The 19,282-nt window shown below is 44.0% G+C and overlaps 1 protein-coding gene across 1 annotated transcript in view; it reads left to right on the plus strand.

Annotated features, from left to right (window-relative positions):
• The window catches only part of ATP13A5 (ATPase 13A5), a 138,978-nt gene that overhangs the window by 91,123 nt on the left and 28,573 nt on the right, over window positions 1–19,282 (plus strand). Inside the window, exons 18-25 of the mRNA XM_045287560.1 lie at window positions 492–616; window positions 1,916–2,076; window positions 5,078–5,203; window positions 6,249–6,328; window positions 9,487–9,529; window positions 11,584–11,693; window positions 12,791–12,887; window positions 14,793–14,865. Coding sequence (XP_045143495.1) covers window positions 492–616; window positions 1,916–2,076; window positions 5,078–5,203; window positions 6,249–6,328; window positions 9,487–9,529; window positions 11,584–11,693; window positions 12,791–12,887; window positions 14,793–14,865 — 815 coding nt within the window. The remainder of the gene's footprint in view (window positions 1–491; window positions 617–1,915; window positions 2,077–5,077; window positions 5,204–6,248; window positions 6,329–9,486; window positions 9,530–11,583; window positions 11,694–12,790; window positions 12,888–14,792; window positions 14,866–19,282) is intronic.

Below are 19,282 nucleotides of genomic sequence, written 5' to 3' on the forward strand. Positions count from 1 at the left end.
AAATTTAAACCCCAGAAGAGTGGGAAGAGAAGCACCTTTTTAAAAAAAGTTTTTTTTTAAAGCATTGAAAACCGGAAGCCCAGCTACAACATGTGGATGTTGTTGCCTCTGGGAGGGAGGGAAGGATGTTGTTCCCAGCAAGGACAACTGGGGCTTTGTTTCCTGAAGCCTTTGGGCTCCTTTTGAGGTTTTAAACATGGGCATGTAGAATGTTGATAAAAACCACACACAATTCTTCAAAACAAAACCAAAGCATGGTTGTTGGATAACAAACAAACAAAAACCCAAACCCAGTGCTATGGAGTCATTTCCATCTCCCAGGGAACCTCTCTGTGCAGATCACATCACCGGGCTCTTCTTCCAAGGCACCTGTAGATGGATTTGAACGGACCATCTCTCAGTAAGGAGCGGAGTCTGAACTGCGGTTGTGACCCGTGACTCCAGCGTAATGCATCGATCTACTTTAATATCCATTTTCTCGTGAACCCCAGGGAAGAGGTGGAGTCTGAGTTAACATTCCTGGGACTTCTGATCATGGAGAACCGTTTGAAAAAGGAAACCAAACCAGTCTTGAAGGAACTGAGCGAGGCCCACATCAGGACTGTGATGATTACAGGTCGGTACCTCTGCCGGCTGCTACACGCTGAGTGGACTGTGACCGAAATCTCAAGATTGTACCGAAATAGCTAAGTGAGTTCTGGGGGCCAAAACAGAAGGAGGAGAGGCTCTGCCATAGAGTTTGTTTACCTGTAGCACACTGCCCTTGGGCACACCTGTGGCTTCAGAGGCAGGACCTGTCTCATTTTCTCCTGAAGGCCCACTCTCCTACCCCAGTGTCTGCACAGAGCTAATGTCCCTAGGTAAATGGGTAGGCATAAGCACGGATATGTTTTCATCAGAGGTCCCAATGAGACCTCAGGGTAAAAGCCTGAGAACCTGGTTGACTTTTCGCAGGCCAGTGGGGCCACACATGAGATATGATTGTCAGACTCAAGCATGACCTGTCACTAAGTTCTTATTGCTGCTGAATTGGAATCAGGAGACTGGTTTTATACTAGCAGAGGGGAACCATATTATGTTCACCACTAAGGGTTGTCTGTCTCTTGAGAATTAGTCACAAAACCTTTCATATGTACTTACTGACTTATTCTGGAAACACGCAATGGACAGCATACAATGCCACAGATGGAATTGACAAAGGGAGATGCAAATACAGTTTTTGCGGTGAGGACAAAGATAAAAGGAAACCACAAAGCTAAACACACTGCCATCAGTGAACTGTAGCTGCAGGGCCAGGTAGAACTGCCCCTTTGGATTTTGGAGGATGTAAACTCCAGGGGAGCAGAGGTCTCATCTCTCCCCCTCAGAGTCGCTGGAGGCTTTGAACGGTTGAACTTGTGGTTAGCAGCCCAATGTACCATCCACTATACCAGCGGGGTTCTAAAAGACACATACTCTCCACTTATGGATGGCCTCATTATCCAACCTTTCACATTGACAATGATAGTTAAAAATCTACTATTTGACCATTTTGCCCATTCACAGCATTTGCCTGGCAGTAATGGCCACTGAGGTGGGAGGCCAGTAACTCTGGCTGTGATGGGTCAGTTCTTTGTTGTTGCACCTGGGCCAGCATTCTCACTGGTTTGACAGTTAGGTAATTATGCAATATGTCACTTGTACAATGATGTTGGCATCTGGTGGTTCATGATCTAATGTGGTCATCCTCCTTTTTCGCATAGCACTGATTCCGTATAACAATATGATCTTTGGAACCTACCCAGGTCGATAAGTGGGGAGTTGGTATTAGGCAAGAGTGTTAAATGGTACCCCAGATAGTACGAAACCAAGTGCTATGGACACTCAGAGGGAGGAGCGTTACACATAAAGGTAACTAATTTTCTTTGTGGTCTAGGTGATAACCTTCAGACAGCCATTACTGTTGCAAAGAATTCTGGGATGATTCCTCGAGGAAGCCAAGTGATCCTAGTTGAAGCAACTGAGCCCGAAGGATCTTTACCTGCCTCTGTGTCCTGGCAGCTGGTAGAAAACCAAGAGAAGGGACCAGGGAAGAAGGTGAGCATGTTACAGAGACCCCATCGTGGACCTGGGCTGGAGGAACACGGCCGCCTCTCGGCCCTCCATATGACCACAAGAAGCATCTTGCCCATCCTCACATCTGTCCGGAATTGTCCCTGAAAACTAGTTTCAGCAGCATGTCTCATCCTGTGTGCATGTTAAAATCATCAGGGGGAATGTGTAAGACTCCCAGGGCCCAGACTCTTGACATCAGCATCTCAGGGTGGGAGGCGGCCTAGCACCAGCCACTTCTCCTGTGATTCCAATGTGCAGGTAAGAAACCCGATGCTTTTAGAGACTCTTCGTTTTACAAATGAGAAAAGGGAGGCTCAGACAAATTGAGCTTACCCAAGACACAAGGCTGGAGGGATTCAGAGCAAGAAAATCACACTCAGGTCTGATTCATTCCACTCAAATCCAAGGGTGATTAGATTGCCCTTGACACATGGGTTTCGTGGCATCTCAGATAACAAACTTGCTGTGCCTTTGAGACAGGGCAGCTCTTTGATGCACTACCTCCCCAGCTAGCATTCAAGCTGCCTTGGTGGAAATTTAAAATTGTGTCCCTTCCTTCAAGCTGATCAGGAGCACTTCGGACTAAGTGGAGAGTTAGTGGTTTTGTAGCCCTGTGTTTGTGTGCATTACACAAACTACACAACTGTACAGAATGACCTTGGCCCTGCCCTAGGAAAAGGTGGCTTGACTTATTCTTCAAAAGCATATACCCTGGAACATAATCATGCGCTCTATTTCCAGCAGCTCGCTGGCACTTGCTTCCTTACAGATAGACTTGTCTTTGCAACAGTAGAAGGTGTCTTGATTTTGCTGCCCAATGAAACAGATCTTTCATTCATCTCAACAAATGGTCGACGGATCTAACCATTTATGCGTTAACACCTTTTCTGAAGTTTATTGGGTCACTGGGAGAAGTTACATCATCATCTCAGGTCCCTGTCTGTCTCTCTAGCCTCCTCTCCCCTCCCTGGCTAGTAAAAGCAAAGGAAGTCCTGCCCTTGTCTCACATGGAATGCTTTAGCGCAGCGGTTCTCAACCTGTGGGTCGCAACCCCTTTGGGGTTCGAATGACCCTTTCACAGGGGTCGCCTGATTCATAACAGTAGCAAAATTACAGTTATGAAGTAGCAATCAAAATAATTTTTTGGTTTGGAGGGTCACCACAACATGAGGAACTGTATGAAAGGGTAGAGGCCTTAGGAAGGTTGAGAACCACTGCTTTAAAGTATGTCTTTTCCCGGTTTCTTTGTAACTGGGGAGCAGTCCCGGTGGCTTAGTGGTTATGTGCTGGTCTGCTAACTGCAAGGTCAGCGGTTTGAAACCCCCAGCCCCTCCATGGGAGAAAGGCAAGGCTTTCTACTCCTGCAAAGAGTTTCAGTCTAGGAAGCCCACAAAGGCGGTCAACCTTGTCCTATCAAGTTGCTATGAGTCAGACTTCAATGGCAGTGAGTTTGGTTTTTTAGATTTTCTGAAATTGGGTAGTGTAAGGTAGTCGAGAGGCGCCAGAAATCAAACCAGCTGAATTAGAGCAAACAGGCTTTATTGGAGAGAAAAACCCAGTCTGGGTGAAGTCCCACAGTCCACAACATCCGGGCTGGGGGAGTCGCACTGCGGGCTACAGGGATGATGCTTATATATGGACAGGTATGTCCGGGTTTCTGGAATGTAAGGTGTCTTCCTGGTTCCGGGTGTATTCGTGCTGGGTGCAGAGTGGTGGGCGAGAACAAGGCAGGCACTGAGCCAAACGGGCCATGCTGGGTGCAGAGTGGAGGGTCGAGAGCAAAGTGGGCACTGAGCCAAACGAGCCGGGTGCAGAGCGGCAGGTGGAGAATAAAGCGGGCCATTGGCCAGCTCTGGTCAGCTCCACAGGTGTGTGTGGGAGATTCAAGGCCACTTGCTGCTAGTTGTCTCAGGCAGCTCTGGTCAGCTCCGCACGGGTGGTGGAGATTCAAGGTCACTTGGTGCTAGAAGCCGACCTGGTATTGATCCAGTCATAAAGGTAGGGAGAGTAGGAGGGGTGTCCTAACTTGCTCCCTCATTTATCACATCAAAATGTTTCTCCTTGCAAAGACAATGTTTACCCTAAGAGTGGTTTTTCTAAGGAATACAAATATCTCAGCTTCCATATTATTTGAATTCAGAGACCCTCACAAATATAGAGGCCTCTGAGAAGTGGTGCCTGGAAAAACCATGGTCAGCTACTGCCATGGTGGTGCATACACATTCCTCCGGCCTTTCTCCCTCCCTGCAGCTGGGAGGCTGGCAGGAGGATACACTGGCCAGTGGAAGATGGTTGGGAAACGGGTTCACGCTGGCTAAAGAGGGTGTAGAGTGTGGAAGAGGACCCGGGAACCAAAGGAGAGTGTGAGCTCTCTTGGAGTGCACGAGTGAAGGAGCAAGGAGATGGAAACGTGAATGGGGTCCTAAAGAAAGCTCTGTCTACTTCCCGTAACAGACACTTGTGCGGGATCTGTGGATGAATGGTAAGAGATCTTAGGAAATGGAAATTTGTGTGAGAAAAAGAACGAAAAATCGTTCCCTTTCTTCCTTGGAGTCACTGATGGGACCGTAGAATTTTCTCCTCAGTCGACTTCCAGCAGCCAAACTCAACTCACTGTCCGTTCTGACTCTGTGATTCTCCAAGGGAATAGAAACCCTCCTCTTTCTCCTGGTGGTTTCAAACTGCCGACCTTGTGGTTAGCAGTCCACTACACCACCACGGCTCGTCACGTGTATTATCTCCCCTCACAGGGTTCAGAACACAGCAGTGTCAAAGCATCACATTACCCTATCCTGGGGGAGGGACACATTTTTAGTGTCTTCTTTATGTGAGCCAATGTTCCATGAACAAATGAAATAGTGGGCATGTATTTGCTGGCCTTTTACACTGTTATGTAACATGGTTGCTCTTTCTTCTGTGAAACATAGGAAAGCAGAAACATGCACTAAGAACCCATGTAGAAATAACACCCTTTTGATTCTAGGAAAGCTACGTCAACATTGGAAACAGCTCAGCACCTGATGGGGAAGGAGGGAGCGGTTACCATTTTGCAATGAGTGGGAAATCCTACCAAGTGTTATTTCAGCATTTCTGCACCTTGCTACCAAAAGTAAGTTCTGGAGAAATGAAGTGTTTTGATTTGCCCCTCAAATTCGTGAGCCCAACAAGGGGAGGAGGGGCGTGATCAGTGAACCTGTCTTTGATGTAGACAAGAAGGCCCTCCCAGGGAACTCTGCTTCTTCAGGAGCACCCGGGCCAACCTGGAGCACCTCCTGCACCGTGGCCTCCTCTTCTCCGTTTCAGCCCCATCAGGGCCTCCATCCTTTATCCCTTCCCTGCCAAGGAGAGAGAGCCTCCAGATCACTCCCAACCCGCTGCCTGCTGTGAGTCAGCTTCTCTCTCAAAGCTACCAATTCATGTCAGACTTTCTGTCTGAATTCCTAAATTACAGGCGGACGAAGCAAAGGCTTCAGGGCTTATTTTCAAAATCGCTCGTTATCTTGTCCTCTGTGTGTCCTCTTTTAAAATAGTGGTGTCACGAGTTGTGCTGTCAGAGTGGAGAAGATACGTGGAGCCAAACCGAGGGTAGCAACCATCTATTAGCCGTGTCTTGAACATTCTGTTGTCTTGCAAATCAAGGATCTTAGACTCTAGAACCCAGAGGCTTCGAGCAGGCCGCTCTGAGCCCTGCCCCTCATTGTAGAGATTGGGAAGGCCAACGTTCCCAGAGCATGCGGCTCAACATTTGCTACTTGAGACAGCCGAGCAGAGAATCTTGTCTCAACTTGCTGCCTACTGCTCTTTCCTCTGCGTCTCTGCACTTACACAGGCAGCATTTAGTAAAAGGCCCTGTGTTTCTCTGGGCATTTTTAGTCCATATGTTCTGCTGCTTTTTATTATGATGATTGGTAATTAGCGGTTACCCAATCTTGGATATTTGGTATAGAAATAAGTAATAGAGCCGTGATGGAAGACTTCGAGTGAAAGTTAAATATTAGACCATTAAAATCCTTTCTTCTTCCTGACATTTGTCCTCCAGATAAACCACCCAATGCTATATTATAGCAGTCACCAGGGGTGATTTCTCCTTGCTGTTCTTTTACTTAAAGTGTGATCTTCCTGATGTTATTGTGCTGGTATTTCTCTCTCTCTAGATTCTGGTGAATGGAACCATTTTTGCAAGAATGTCTCCTGGGCAGAAATCAAGCCTTGTTGAAGAATTTCAGAAATTAAAGTAGGTCTTCTTGTATGAAAGAGAGTGCATTAGTTATCCACTGCAGCATAACGAACGATACCCATTCTCGGTGGCTGAACAACCACCAGTTGTTAAGTTTACTGGTCTGAGTGTGCTGAGACCAACTGTCCCGCAAGGCTGCCCTCGGGAGGCAGCCGGGCGGCTCACGTCAGCATCTCACCCCGAAAGGATGTGTCAGCACCCTGACTCCCCTGTTGTTGGCGGGCTTTGGAGCCTGGTGACTCAGGGCCTCGGATCTTTGCTGGTATCTAGTCTAAGCCATCCTCAGTTCTGTGCTCTAAGGGTAAGGCGACCAGATTGTAACATTGGTAAAGCGGGAAACCATTGATCAAACTCATATCCTGGCGAAATAACCACATGGCAGTCAAAAACCGTATACCCTAGCTTGTCGTACATTCTTCCACAAAATGGGAACTTTTTAAAAACGCCGCAGGATGCGGGAAAAATTATTCAACATCGGGATTGTCCCACCAAAAGCGGGATGTCTGGTCACCTTACTAAGGGCCATGTCAGAAGAAAGCCCATCAGGTAGCAGCTGGCTCCCAGCAGAATGAGCACAGAAGAAAAGTCAGAGAGCAAGATGGGTGTTACGGATTTTTATAATCACACTTTAAAGGTGGCGTCCTTTTGTTGCCTACCTCCCCCATTGCAAGAGCGTCATTAGGTTTCAGCCACATTCAAATTCAAAACAAAACAAAAAGCAACAACCTGTTGCCATTGCACTGCGTCTGCTTCACAAAGACCAGATGTGCCCTGCCGCGGAACTGCCTGCGAGGAAATGTTCGCGGGTAATCCTCCTAGAAGCAGCTTCCACAGTGCTGCTGTGTCAATTTGAACCACCAACCTTCAGGCCCCAAACCATTCGCATCACTCAGACCCTCTGCCCATAATCAGGCAAATAGATTAAACAAAGGTCTGACTATCAGGGGAGCCCTGGGGGCAAAGTGGATTCTGCTTGGAGCAGCTCACCACAAGGTCAGGAGTTGGAAAGCACGAGCCACTCCCAGGGAATGAAAGGAGGCCTCCTGCTCCCATAGAGATTGAGCCTTGGGAACCCCAAAGGGCAGTTCTGCTCTGTGCCGTGCAGGATCACTGTGAGTTGGAATTGAGCCAATGGTAACAGGCGTAAATGCCAGGAAACAATGGCTGTTGGGAGACGTGGGAGAAGCTGTCTACACTGCGGGCATTCGCTCCATGGCACGTAGAGCGAGAGCCCCTGAAAAGCAATAGAGCAAATGAGTGACTTGTGTGGTTCCTACGTGGGAAGAAATGGGCATGTCTATAAAGTGTCACTGGAATGATTTGAGGCAGGACTTTTGGAAAGGAACATGAACAAGTCCATGTCCTCTTGGAAATGGAACTCAGTGGAACAGCATTTTCACTCCTTCTGGCCCTGGAGAGGTTGGGGATAAAGGTCAGAGGCAAAGGGAAGCCTTTTCTATCTCCTTCCCAAATACAGCTGGTCAAGTTTCAATCAAGTAAAATGGTTCTTCTTGATCCAAATGTAACTATTCCTTGCTGGAAACGTCACAATTTCCGAGGCTGAAATTTTCTGAAACGGAGAACAGTGAAGCTTTAGATAATTGCTGATAAGTAGTACTTTGCAAAAGGAGGTTGCCTTGCACCATTATTTTGTTGCCCAAATATTCTTAGAGAAGTTTCAAAAACTACCTATTAATATCCACAATGCCTTGAGGCCAGGTGGATAATCAGTGTCAAAAAGGACTACTTTATTTACATGGTGCTTATATGATATTGCCTGTAGGAGATAGTTTTACTTTTCTGTTACCCCTGAGATATTTTGCCAACTTGAATGCTTAATCTTGAAAACCTCCATTTTCCTAAGGAAAAGCAATTCAGGAAGACACACGTTGCTGTAGAGTGGGTTGTCGTCTCAGACAATGTCCTCATTGTCCATCTCATCCCTTTATCATGGGCAACATGCATAAGGTTGTCTAAATTCTTTCTGAATTCAGGAAACATTGGAAGACCTATGATTGCATGTGTGATATAGAGGTTAGATATATGCAGGCAGCCTGGAGACAGTAAGCCCCCTTTCAACAATAATGTACTCATCTGTATGTGTACACATGTCAATATTTATAGACAGTAATGTATAATAGAGTCCCCAAGCTGTGCAAAGATGAGCACATTCAACTGCTAACTGAAAGTTTGGAGGTTCAAATTTAACCGAAGACACCTTGAGAGAAAGGCATTTATTGCCCATGTCCCCAATTAGTAATTGAAACCCTAGCACAGTTCTACTGCATGCATGGCGCCACGTCACCCTGAGTCAGAATTGACTAGACAGCATCCGGTTTATTTATCGATAATGATTATAAAAGTCCTAGGTACATAGGACTTTGTCCACATTTGACTGTTTTTGACCTAGAAAAAGCACAGTATGTCTTATATGTCAACTGATGATAAAGCCTATTAGAACTTTACCCATTTCCCTTGATTGATTTTGCTGTTTTATGTGTTTTGGCAAATTGCATCTGAGTCTGTTATTAATCGATGCCTATAATGTACAAAGCAGAGTACGTTTTGCATCAGTAATTCCTTTATTTGGCTACAGCTTTAGTTTTTATTTTCTATTTATATCACTGTGTGTTCACATCAAAGTGGCATAACATAATTCCCCTCTCCCAGGTGTATCAAAAACACGCGTGTGTGTATCTGGTTATGTCTGTTAAACCATCCCCCGGTCGCTCATTCTCATGCCTGGACCTCAAACTCTTAGCAATTGTTGGATTAGGTTCCAATTTGGACCCGAACCTATGGGAGGGAGTGCGGTGACGATGCCTGAGCACAGTCAGCTCCTCCTTGGTGACACAGCCAGACAGGGCTTCTTTTCAAGTGTGACCACCATCCCCGTGGACGGCCTTGGTGGTATCACTAACACTGCAATATGATCGATTTAAATAATACATTGTCATGACCTAATATCTTTGGGAATCCGACTCCCTTTCCTGAAGTCATTTCCCTCCAGCCTGACCTCATGTGTTCAGGAGGACACACACACACACACACACACACACACACACACACACACACACACACAGCCAGTTAGTTATGATGACAATTATTCAAGTGGGGCATTAAGGGGTTAATTTGTCTTCTCCTTTCCCCTCCAGTTATTACGTGGGCATGTGTGGAGACGGAGCTAATGACTGTGGGGTGAGTAGAAACGACTCTTACTAATAATGCAGGCAGCACGCTATCTCCTTCTTGAGCACGGCAGTCCCCTGGGGTCTGCCTCGTCTTCAACCTTCTCCCTGCAGTCTCTTGATCAAGGTGCTGCTTGTACGCACCTCCGCCTGAGCGTGGGCTGGCAGTGGAGAGGAGTAAGTGGGGTTAGTGACTTCAGCTGTTTTCTTGCCCCTCTTAGAATAATAAAGGACAGGGTTTCTTAGACTTCTGTATTTCCAAGCCACAGAACCCTTAGGAGACGGGCTGGTGTACATTTCCCATGTTATCAAAGTCTCATGGAAGTAGGTTTCTGTGTGCCTGAGGTTACACAACTGGTAAAGTTTTAGGGAAGAAAAATTGAATTTGATGATTAAAACCTGTCCGATTATGTAGAAATCACACATATTCCTAACAAATCTCCAGACCAGTGTTAGTTTTTAAAAGCTGACCATGCCCCCAAATTCTTACATCCAATAGAATCCTGGACCGGTGTATTGGGTTTATATGGATTATAACAAAACCTAATGTCTAAGCATATATAGCTACATTTAAAATTGATGTACTCTCAAAACATTACTTCTCTTATGTAATAGAAGGAAGTCTAGCTCTAGTGGCATAGTGGGTTATGATTTGGACTGCTAACCTGAGGTCAGCAGTTCGAAACCACAGCTGCTCTGGTAGTAGAAAGATGAAACTTTCTGCTCTCATGAACACTTCCAGTGTCAGAAACTCACAGGGAAGCTCTGCCCTGTTCTCTAGGGTCGCTATGAGTTGGCATCGGCTCAATGGCAGAGAATTTGGAATTTGGACAAAAGGCAAGTGCATGGTTTATAATTTAAATTTTAAAATCTGAATCCATAGTCAATTTTAAAGATTATATAGCTAAAAAATGTTTTAGGACCTACCTTGTGGGACAAGAAGTGAAGAGAGTTGCTTTGTACTAATAAAGCAAGCACAGCATCAATGATCTAGGTATTTGTTTTCCTCCTTTTAAATATTTTTCTCTAAAATTCCATGAAAAGCCATATTCATACTTGAGAGTTATTAGTGATTTTTCTGCCTTATGCATCATGAGAAGAATTTAGTCATTAGTCCATTATTTAATATCTGTAAGGGACACTGTTCCCTTTAATTACATGCAGTTTAGAAGAAAATAAATAAATCAGATGTCAAAAAGCTTGGTCCCAAAAGCTCACTGCCTGGTGAGTGGCAGAATCATGTATAAAAGTAACCCTAACATAGAGCAGACCTAAATTATACAATAGATATGCAAAACCCTAAGGAAGAAAAGAGAAGTAAGTAAATAATTGCCTATTTTCTGAGCACAAATCTACTACAAACCAGTCATGATGCTAGATACTTTGTCATTTGTCAAAACTATAAAAATGCACATTCTCATTTTATACTCGCACAATTCTTACAGAATCAGACGCTTGCTGACCTCCTCTGTTGGCCCTGGTGGCTCTCTGCGTTCTCTGGACGGGTCTCAGCCTCGATGAGAAATAAATTAAGCCCAAATTTCAGTCAGGCAACACACATCCTACAATGAATCTGTGTGTCATCTGGTCCCTGTCCAGGGCCGATACTATCCACTCTCTACTCCAATGGGCACGGTGCTGGGACAATCCCGGGGAAACCTCATTGTTCACAAAGATGCACTGCTAAGAATAAGAAGTGTGTCAGTGTTCCCCACCCCCACCAAAGTCCACCCAAATTCTGTCTTTTTTTCTTTCTTTTTAATCTACTTCTTGAATGAGTCTATTTCTCTTATCACAATCACATCCCACTACCAACGTGGGTTCATGCACACACCGCTCTTTCGCTTCTGGATCCTTGTATAATTGGTGCTTCTTTAGTTGATGACTTTATGGATTCAGGCCTTTGTAGACAGAGAATTGTTCTGAAAGACAGCATAAACAGATTTGGGGCTGAAAGAGTGCAGGGTTCTAGAACTCAGTGACATGAAGACTCGCCTCTTAGCATTTGACTCGGTTGCGCCTAGCCTGAAGAGTCACTGGTGGAACATGGATTTGTCATTCCAGGCTTTGAAAATGGCTCATGCGGGCATCTCACTGTCAGAGCAGGAGGCATCTGTGGCCTCACCTTTCACCTCAAAAACGGCCAACATCGAGTGTGTGCCTCATCTCATAAAGTAAGTCATAACCACCCTCCCACCCCCCACCCTCCATCCCCCGTTTATAAGCTACTGCTTCCTTGTCTGGCTCCACAAACAGACTGAGGGCAACAGAGTCTTGGAGGAAAGCAGGTGTTCAGGCCACGGGGACTGGGCAGAAGAAGATGTGGGCTGGCTCCCCTGCGCATTAGCGTCTGCCTTGACATCAGAGGCTGCAAGAGGCATTTTTTTGCCGAGTTCCCTACTCCTTCACTGCCTGCTCTACCTCTCATCATGTTCTTTGGCCTCTCTAAGTCTTCCACCCTAGCAAGAAATGGGAGAAAATGACCCCAAGTGGAATTTCTATAAAGGGATTCCCATGTTAGCTCCAGTTCAAAATGTTATCTTGGATTCCTCTGGAAGGTGGAAAGCCACCAATTCCATGTCATCCCGAGCTTTACTCAAATTTCTTCAAAAGTGAGAACAGCTGTCCTTTACTTTAGGGTCATGTCTCTCACTCTCACTGCCATTGAGTAGATTCTGACCCTATAAAAAAGAGTAGAACTGTCCCTGTGAGTTTCCAAGACTGTAATCTTTATGGGCAGAGAAAGCCTCATCTTTCTCCTTTGTAGTCCCTGGTGGTTTCAAACTGCTGACCTTGAGGTTAGCAGCGCAACTTTCAGCCTACTGCGTCTCTCAGGACCTCTGAAGCACCACGCAGTATAATTCCCAGGTCCTCCTGAGAATTATCTCATCGGTTAGAATGAAATGAATTACAATCGAGTAAATCCTGAGCCTAACACTCTATTGTGTTTATAATATACATGTGTAATCTTCTTCACTGGAAGGTTGTTGAAAATAAAGACTATGCCTGGTTCATTTTATAACCTATTTGACTCTTAGAATCACCTCAAGGAGTGAATGAATCACTGAGTAAGAGGGTTGTTGAAAGAGAAAAAGAATAAATTAATGAATGAATGGCTGCCTTTAAGATCATTGAGAGCATGAAGAAACAATTAAGTAAATAAGTATAAATAGGCTATTAAAATCAAATTTCTGTTGAAATAGTTCCAAAGTCGGATAAGTGGACTTACTTGTTTTTCTTAAACATTTCTTTCTTTCTTTTTCTTAAACAGAGAAGGCCGAGCTGCTTTGGTTTCCTCCTTTGGGGTGTTTAAGTACTTGACCATGTATGGCATAATCCAGTTTATTGGCACATCACTGCTCTATTGGGTATGAACCAAAATAGTCTTTTTCTATTTCTAATTGCATTTATATTACTAGTTTATTCTCTGGAATACAGACACTACCAAATATGTTTAATGTTTTATAAATAAATATGATTTTTCAAAGTATGTATCTTCAAGGTTAGGGAGCTGGCATACCTGTGTCGAAAACATAGTGATAGAATTAAATAGGTGTGGATCACCTTTCTAACAGTGCTGCTTTTCAGCCGATACGCTGAGACACGTAACCTCTCCAAGCTTCTATTTCTTCAATTAGAGAATAAAGAAGGTTTCAGAGTAACCTAAATATAGCGCATCAGGAAATGAATCTGGCTCTTGACTGTGGGATCATTTTTGGCAAAAGAAAATTTAAGGAGAAATGAAAGGAAGAAAAGTTACTGAAGTTGATTTTCAAGGCCTAGAAAGTAATAAATAAATCAGAAAAGCACACACACACTAGGAATTTTACCTCTGAACCAACAAGAACTTAACACTTACGAGCTGTCATTAGTAAAGACTAGCAATGCTTAAAAAAAGACTTAAAATGCCTTAAAACGAAATGACAATAAATATAGTCATTTAAGAATTGCTTCTCCATTTGGAAGACATGCATAGAGGTTCAAAGTCATCTTCATTCCTCGGCGATAACTTGCTCTACAACAAATGGATCCAACGAACTCCGGGAGCGCCTCCGGAAGGAGATGGACTTAGTGCTTTCCCGCCAGGGAGGAGAGTTGCACGAAAAGACCACAGGATTTCTGGTGGGCTACTGACTACAAGACTCTCATACCGAGGGATAAGGTGATGGCTAGTGGGGTGAAATAAGAATTGAATTGGGAGTTTGGCTACATGGCTCAATTCTGCCTCCACCAATAAGCATATGGGCAAGTTAGGTCTTTCTTGCCCTTGGCCATGCTTGTCCCTACCTGTCAGAAGTTGGGTTGACTGAGAGTTGTGCCTACACTGAAAGCTAAAGTGGCCTCGGGAAACTTCTTGCCCCCTCTCATCCTACAAATGTATATAGACATTTACTTCCCCAAGAGAAATGGATACAAGAACTAAAGATACAGGGGGCAGGAAGAATGATGGAATGGTAGGAGCACTGTGGGACCATCTGTTACCTCTCCAAACAAGCGAAAGCAGACTTTCACCATAGATGATGCCGGAACCGTCATCGAATTTGAAGCGATTCACTCTGATGACCTAGATTTCAGTAATAGTGCCCCCTAAGGACTTCACCCAGCACTTTCCTGGCCATGAGTCTATCCAGTAATATTTTTATGCAAAAAATATGATTTGTAGTGTGCTCACTACCAGGTATCATTAAGTGTTCAGTCTATAGCCACGACACAGCTACATGGGCCTGACAACAAAAGGTATTTCAAAGCAATTTCCCAAAGACTTAACAATGTGACTTTAACATATAAATATTTCAACTCCATGGATGTGAACTTAAACCAAGCCTCTGTCTCCATACATCTGAAAATCAGACGTGCCAGACTGAAGTCTACAACAGGCTTGCTTCCTTAAAGGGCTCTCATTCCATTTGTGAGGGTGGATGACGTCCCCAGAGGAACTGTCAGACATTGACATCTTAAGTTTAGAATTCAGCGGTCAAGGTCAAGACTGCAGCTGCTGGAATTATTGCGTCCACAGGGAGGTGTTCCCAGCTGACTCTAGGTGCTGAAGTGAAAGTAAGTTAAACCATGGGAACATCTGATCTGATTTCATTCCATATAATGAGTTGCTAGTGATCTTTTGTAAATGGCTGGATGTTTTTCTTCATAAAGAGGAGAGAAAATCAACTGTTGCTTCCTGAGGACTACAAACAAACAAACAAACAAATGTTAAAATATTGGAACTTCTAGCACGGCAGAAACCATACTTCTATTCACTTTTCTTTTCTTTTCAGCAACTGCAACTCTTTGGAAATTACCAATACCTCATGCAAGATGTTGCTATTACGTTGATGGTCTGCTTAACAAGTAAGCTCTTTAGCAAAGTAAACTACAATTTGTATTTACCCATGCACTTGCTGTTGTTTTGTTAGAGGCTATGGAGCCGGCTCCAACTCAGAGCCACCCTCTGTACATCAGAATGAAGCACTGTCCGGTCCTGGCCCACCCTCATTATGGTTGCTATGTTTGAGCTCGTTGTTGCAATCACTGTGTTAATGTGTCCCCTTCGCAGCCTTCCTCTGCCCTTCTACTTTACTAAGGATGGTGATGACTTCTGACTGATCTCTTCTGATAACATGTCCGAAGGACACAAGACCAAGACTCACCATCCACTTGCTTCTGGCTGTACTTCTTCCAAGAAAGATCTGTTTGTTCTTCCAGCAGTCTATCAACTTTCTTCTCCAGGACCATAATGCATTGATTCTTCTCGGGTCTTGCTTACTCACTGTCCAACTTCCACATGCATATGCATGATGGAAAATACCCTGACTTGGGTCAGGCATGCTTTGATTCTCAAAGTGATAGCCTTGCTCTCTGACACGTTAGAGAGGTCTTGTGCTGCGAACGTGTCCGATGCAATGGATTTTTTAGTTTCTTGACTGCTGCTTCCCTGAGCATTGACTGTGAACCAAAATGAAATTCTACAAACCCAAAATAAAACTACATAAGTTCACAAGTAAGTTTTTCTGAGAAAGATGTCCTCTCATGACTAAAATCTGATCGTGCGTGGATTTTTTGCCAATGGTACTGGGGGTGAATTGAGACCAGAAGACCCTACACTTAGCGTTATAATATCATGCTAGAAAAGAGGTCTTAGCCTTATAAGATTGCCAATGTATTTTGAGTTCTTATAGGTTTGTGCTTGATAGAAAATACACAAGAAATACAGAAAGGGAGAATTTAAAACCCAAAGATCATTTTTCAGCTATGCTGCCTGTTGACATGAAACCAGTTTTGCTAAGTCTTTGACGTGTGAGAACAATGTTAACAGTTTATTGCAGTCGAATAAATATAATAAATAAAAATAGCAGATAAAACATCTCAAAATACAGGATATTAATAACCTTGAGAATTTCATGTAGCATCTTATAACATGAAACTGATATTGGAATACTTTATCATGACATTCCCTATGTTGAATTTAGATCTCTGCATCAGTCACAGATATAGGCAATATCAATTTTGATTCTTAGGGTAGAACCGTCTCTTCATAGCCAATCTAAGTATTTTGCCTGACATTTTATTAAGATTTACATTGCTGGATAATCAGTGATATTGTTTGAAGAATGATCCTTAGAAGCCTAGATGGGAAGACTTCATCTCACGTGCTTTGAACATGTTATCAGGAGGGGCCAATCCTCAAAGGACATCTTGCTTGGCAAAGCAGATGGCCCGAAGGGCAAGATATGACAAAATACCCATTTATAAACTATCAAGGGCTCATGAGGGAGGGGGGAGCTGGGAGGGAGGGGAAAAATGAGGACCTAATGTCAGGGGTTTAAGTTGAGAGAAAATGTTTTGAGAATGTTGTACAAATGCGCTTTACACAATTGATGTGAGTATGGATTGCGATAACAGTTGTATGAGCCCCTAATAAAATGTTTTTAAAAAAAAGAAAGAAAAATAAACCCTAACCAAATTAAAAAAACAAAAAGAAGACTCTCAACAAGAAGGATGGACCCAGTGGCTCACAATGGGCTCACACATACCAACAATTAGGAGGGTGGTGCTGGGCTGGGCAGTGCTTCGTTCTGCTCCAGGGTTGCTGAGTGGGAACTGAACTGGACATCGACAACAACAGCAACATAAGATGTCTTCTGTGTTGGCTATTTATATGCAATGTGTATGATTCACTTATGTACATGGTTCATACTCCAAGAGATAAGCCAAGAGGCATTGTATAAAAATAAAGTTGACATATTCTTTTCTACCTCTCACAGCTCTGGCAAGTTAGTGGTAAAGCAAACATTTCCTTAATATGAGACATGCTGATGGGATGGTTGTGCAAACGTCAGAAACACTGATGTCGGTAAAGTGGATAGCCCAGTACATGTACATGGCATATCATAAGCACCTGGGAGTTCTCTTTCTGTATCACCTGGTTCTCCTCTTGAGATGACAAGCTTACCCTTGGAGACAGTGAGACCAGAATCAGGTAGACTATTTGATTAGGAATCCAAAAACATGGGTAATTCTAGCCTTGACATCAGAATTACAATATCATCTTAAGCAAGTTATTTTTTCAGCTCTTATATATTGAATTCTATAATACTGGCTAGGGATTAGCCTACCTGTGTGTCCACTTTGTGCTTTCCTATGGCAATAGCCTGTGGACCTTCGGGTCATTCAGCGTAATGCTGCCTCTCCTCTGAGCGTGCGCAGTAGCATAGGCAGGATGACTAGGACACACCATCGCTATCGCCGAGAGGAACAGTCCTCAGCAGGCTGATAGCTCCGAAGCAGAGCATCCTCTTGGAATTCCAGCCTTTGCCCAAATGATGACTTCACAGGTGTGTAGCTGGTTCAGCAAGTGAACTGAACTTAGGAGAGACCAGTGAAGGCCAGTTGGAATCAGGAAACAGCTTTTCTTTCCCTTTTTGAAAACCCTCTGCTTTCAAACACACTCAGTTCATTTCTCTCCAGTCTCAGTGATTCCAAAGCCCCCTCATTTCCTGGTCAATTCCAGGAATTAAATGATCTCATTTGTAAATGGAAAAATCCAGCTATTCGAAAGGAGCATTCAATGGTTTAATCCAATTCAAAGCTTTTTTCTTCCCACTAGCTTGGGCCTGACCTATCGCTTGGAGCAAACAGTGGTAGAAGGTCATTGTCTCTTCTTTTCTTTCTCTGAAGTACTTACTCTTTGTCCCTGCTTCTGAGAGAGGAGAGCAACAAATATAAAGACCTCTTTACTTCAGTTATGGCATTCAAATTCTCTGTACTTAGGGTCGCTATGAGTTGGAAGAGATTGGAATTTAGATTGGAATTTTGTTATATTTATAGATTGCTTTAGGTAATACGGATATTTTCACAGTATTAAAATTTCCTCTAGGGTTCCCTGCTGGCATACTGGTTCCACGTTGGGCTGTGATAGGCAAGGTTGGAAGTTCGAAACCACCAGCCACTCTGTGGGAGAAAGAGTTTTCTAAAGCATCGGAAACTCAATGGGGCAATTCTACTTTGTCCTATAGGGTCACTCTGAGTTGGTATTGACTCCATAGTAGTGAGTTTCACAGTATTAAGTCATCTCTTATACATAGGCATTGTGTTAGGATGGCTTGACTATGGAAACAAATCCAGAGACACTCGTCTATGTATAAAAAAGAGTTTTCTATCAAGAAGTAATTGTGCATAAACAAAACAGCCCAACCCAGTCCAACTCAAGTCCATAAGTCCGATACTAGTCATAAGTCCCTCTTCAAACTCACGTAGCCACATGGAATGATGCAGAGTGCAGGAAGATCACAGGCCAGTGGGTGCAGAGTTGTGTGGCAGTGGCCACATCACAGATCGGGTACAGGTCTCAGCATGGCTTATCAAGAGGAAGATGAAGGCAGAGAGAGGGCTGGGCGCCTCCAGAGAGCCATTTGTCTCGGTCGCACCTCCAAAGGAGGTCATCAATCTGTGGCCTTATTGACAGGTTAAACTCTACCCATATCTTCTTACAGGTGCTGTGTTAGCACACAGAACCCTAGCTAACACCGTCATTATGAGTCGGAACTGACTCATTAGTACTTAACAATACAGGTAACCACTATGCCACCAGGGCACTGCAGTCCACTCTCCTCTGGGATTGCAACAGGGAAGCGATTGAGGCTAATCTCCCATCTGAAAGTCACTTCCAATCTCTCCTAGAGTCTTCTTAAGACCTCATTTGACGGGGTGTTAGTGGGGGCAAAAACACAAAGCACAACAAAACAGTTCTTGCTAGTCCCACAAAGTCTCCTTAAAGGATCTCTTGGCAATCTTTGTGGTAGCAGGGGGACATATCTATGTAGATTTCTCTGAGTAGTACTATGGAACTACCTCTGTCATCTCTCTTTGCATGACCTTACCTCTTACTACCTTCCTTTGTCCTCAAATATGTGACTTAACAAGATTCCCTAGACAAGAGGAAATAGCCCACTCAACATTCTCTTGCACACACATTTCTCTCCTATTATGTGTTAGGCATGTGGTTGCTGAGGGCATCAAAAGACTAAGTACTAAAGTTTAGACTTTGGGGTCAAAGTCCCATTTTTGGAAAATCTGCTATGGAAAATCTTATAAAGCACAGGTGTATCCTGGTACACAAGGGGGTCGCTGTAAGTCAGAATTAACTCAAGGGTAACTTTGGGTTTTCACATCTGCAACTTGATGAACATGATGCAACTTGAAATTATTAAAAATGCCAGAGTCCAGCAGAAGTATTAGAGTCAAAGAAAAGCGATTTTGTTTCTGGGGA

The sequence above is a fragment of the Echinops telfairi genome, unplaced genomic scaffold (assembly GCF_000313985.2).
Source record: "Echinops telfairi isolate 266 unplaced genomic scaffold, ASM31398v2 ScPeMD7_17;HRSCAF=63, whole genome shotgun sequence".
Classification (NCBI taxonomy): Eukaryota; Metazoa; Chordata; class Mammalia; order Afrosoricida; family Tenrecidae; genus Echinops; species Echinops telfairi.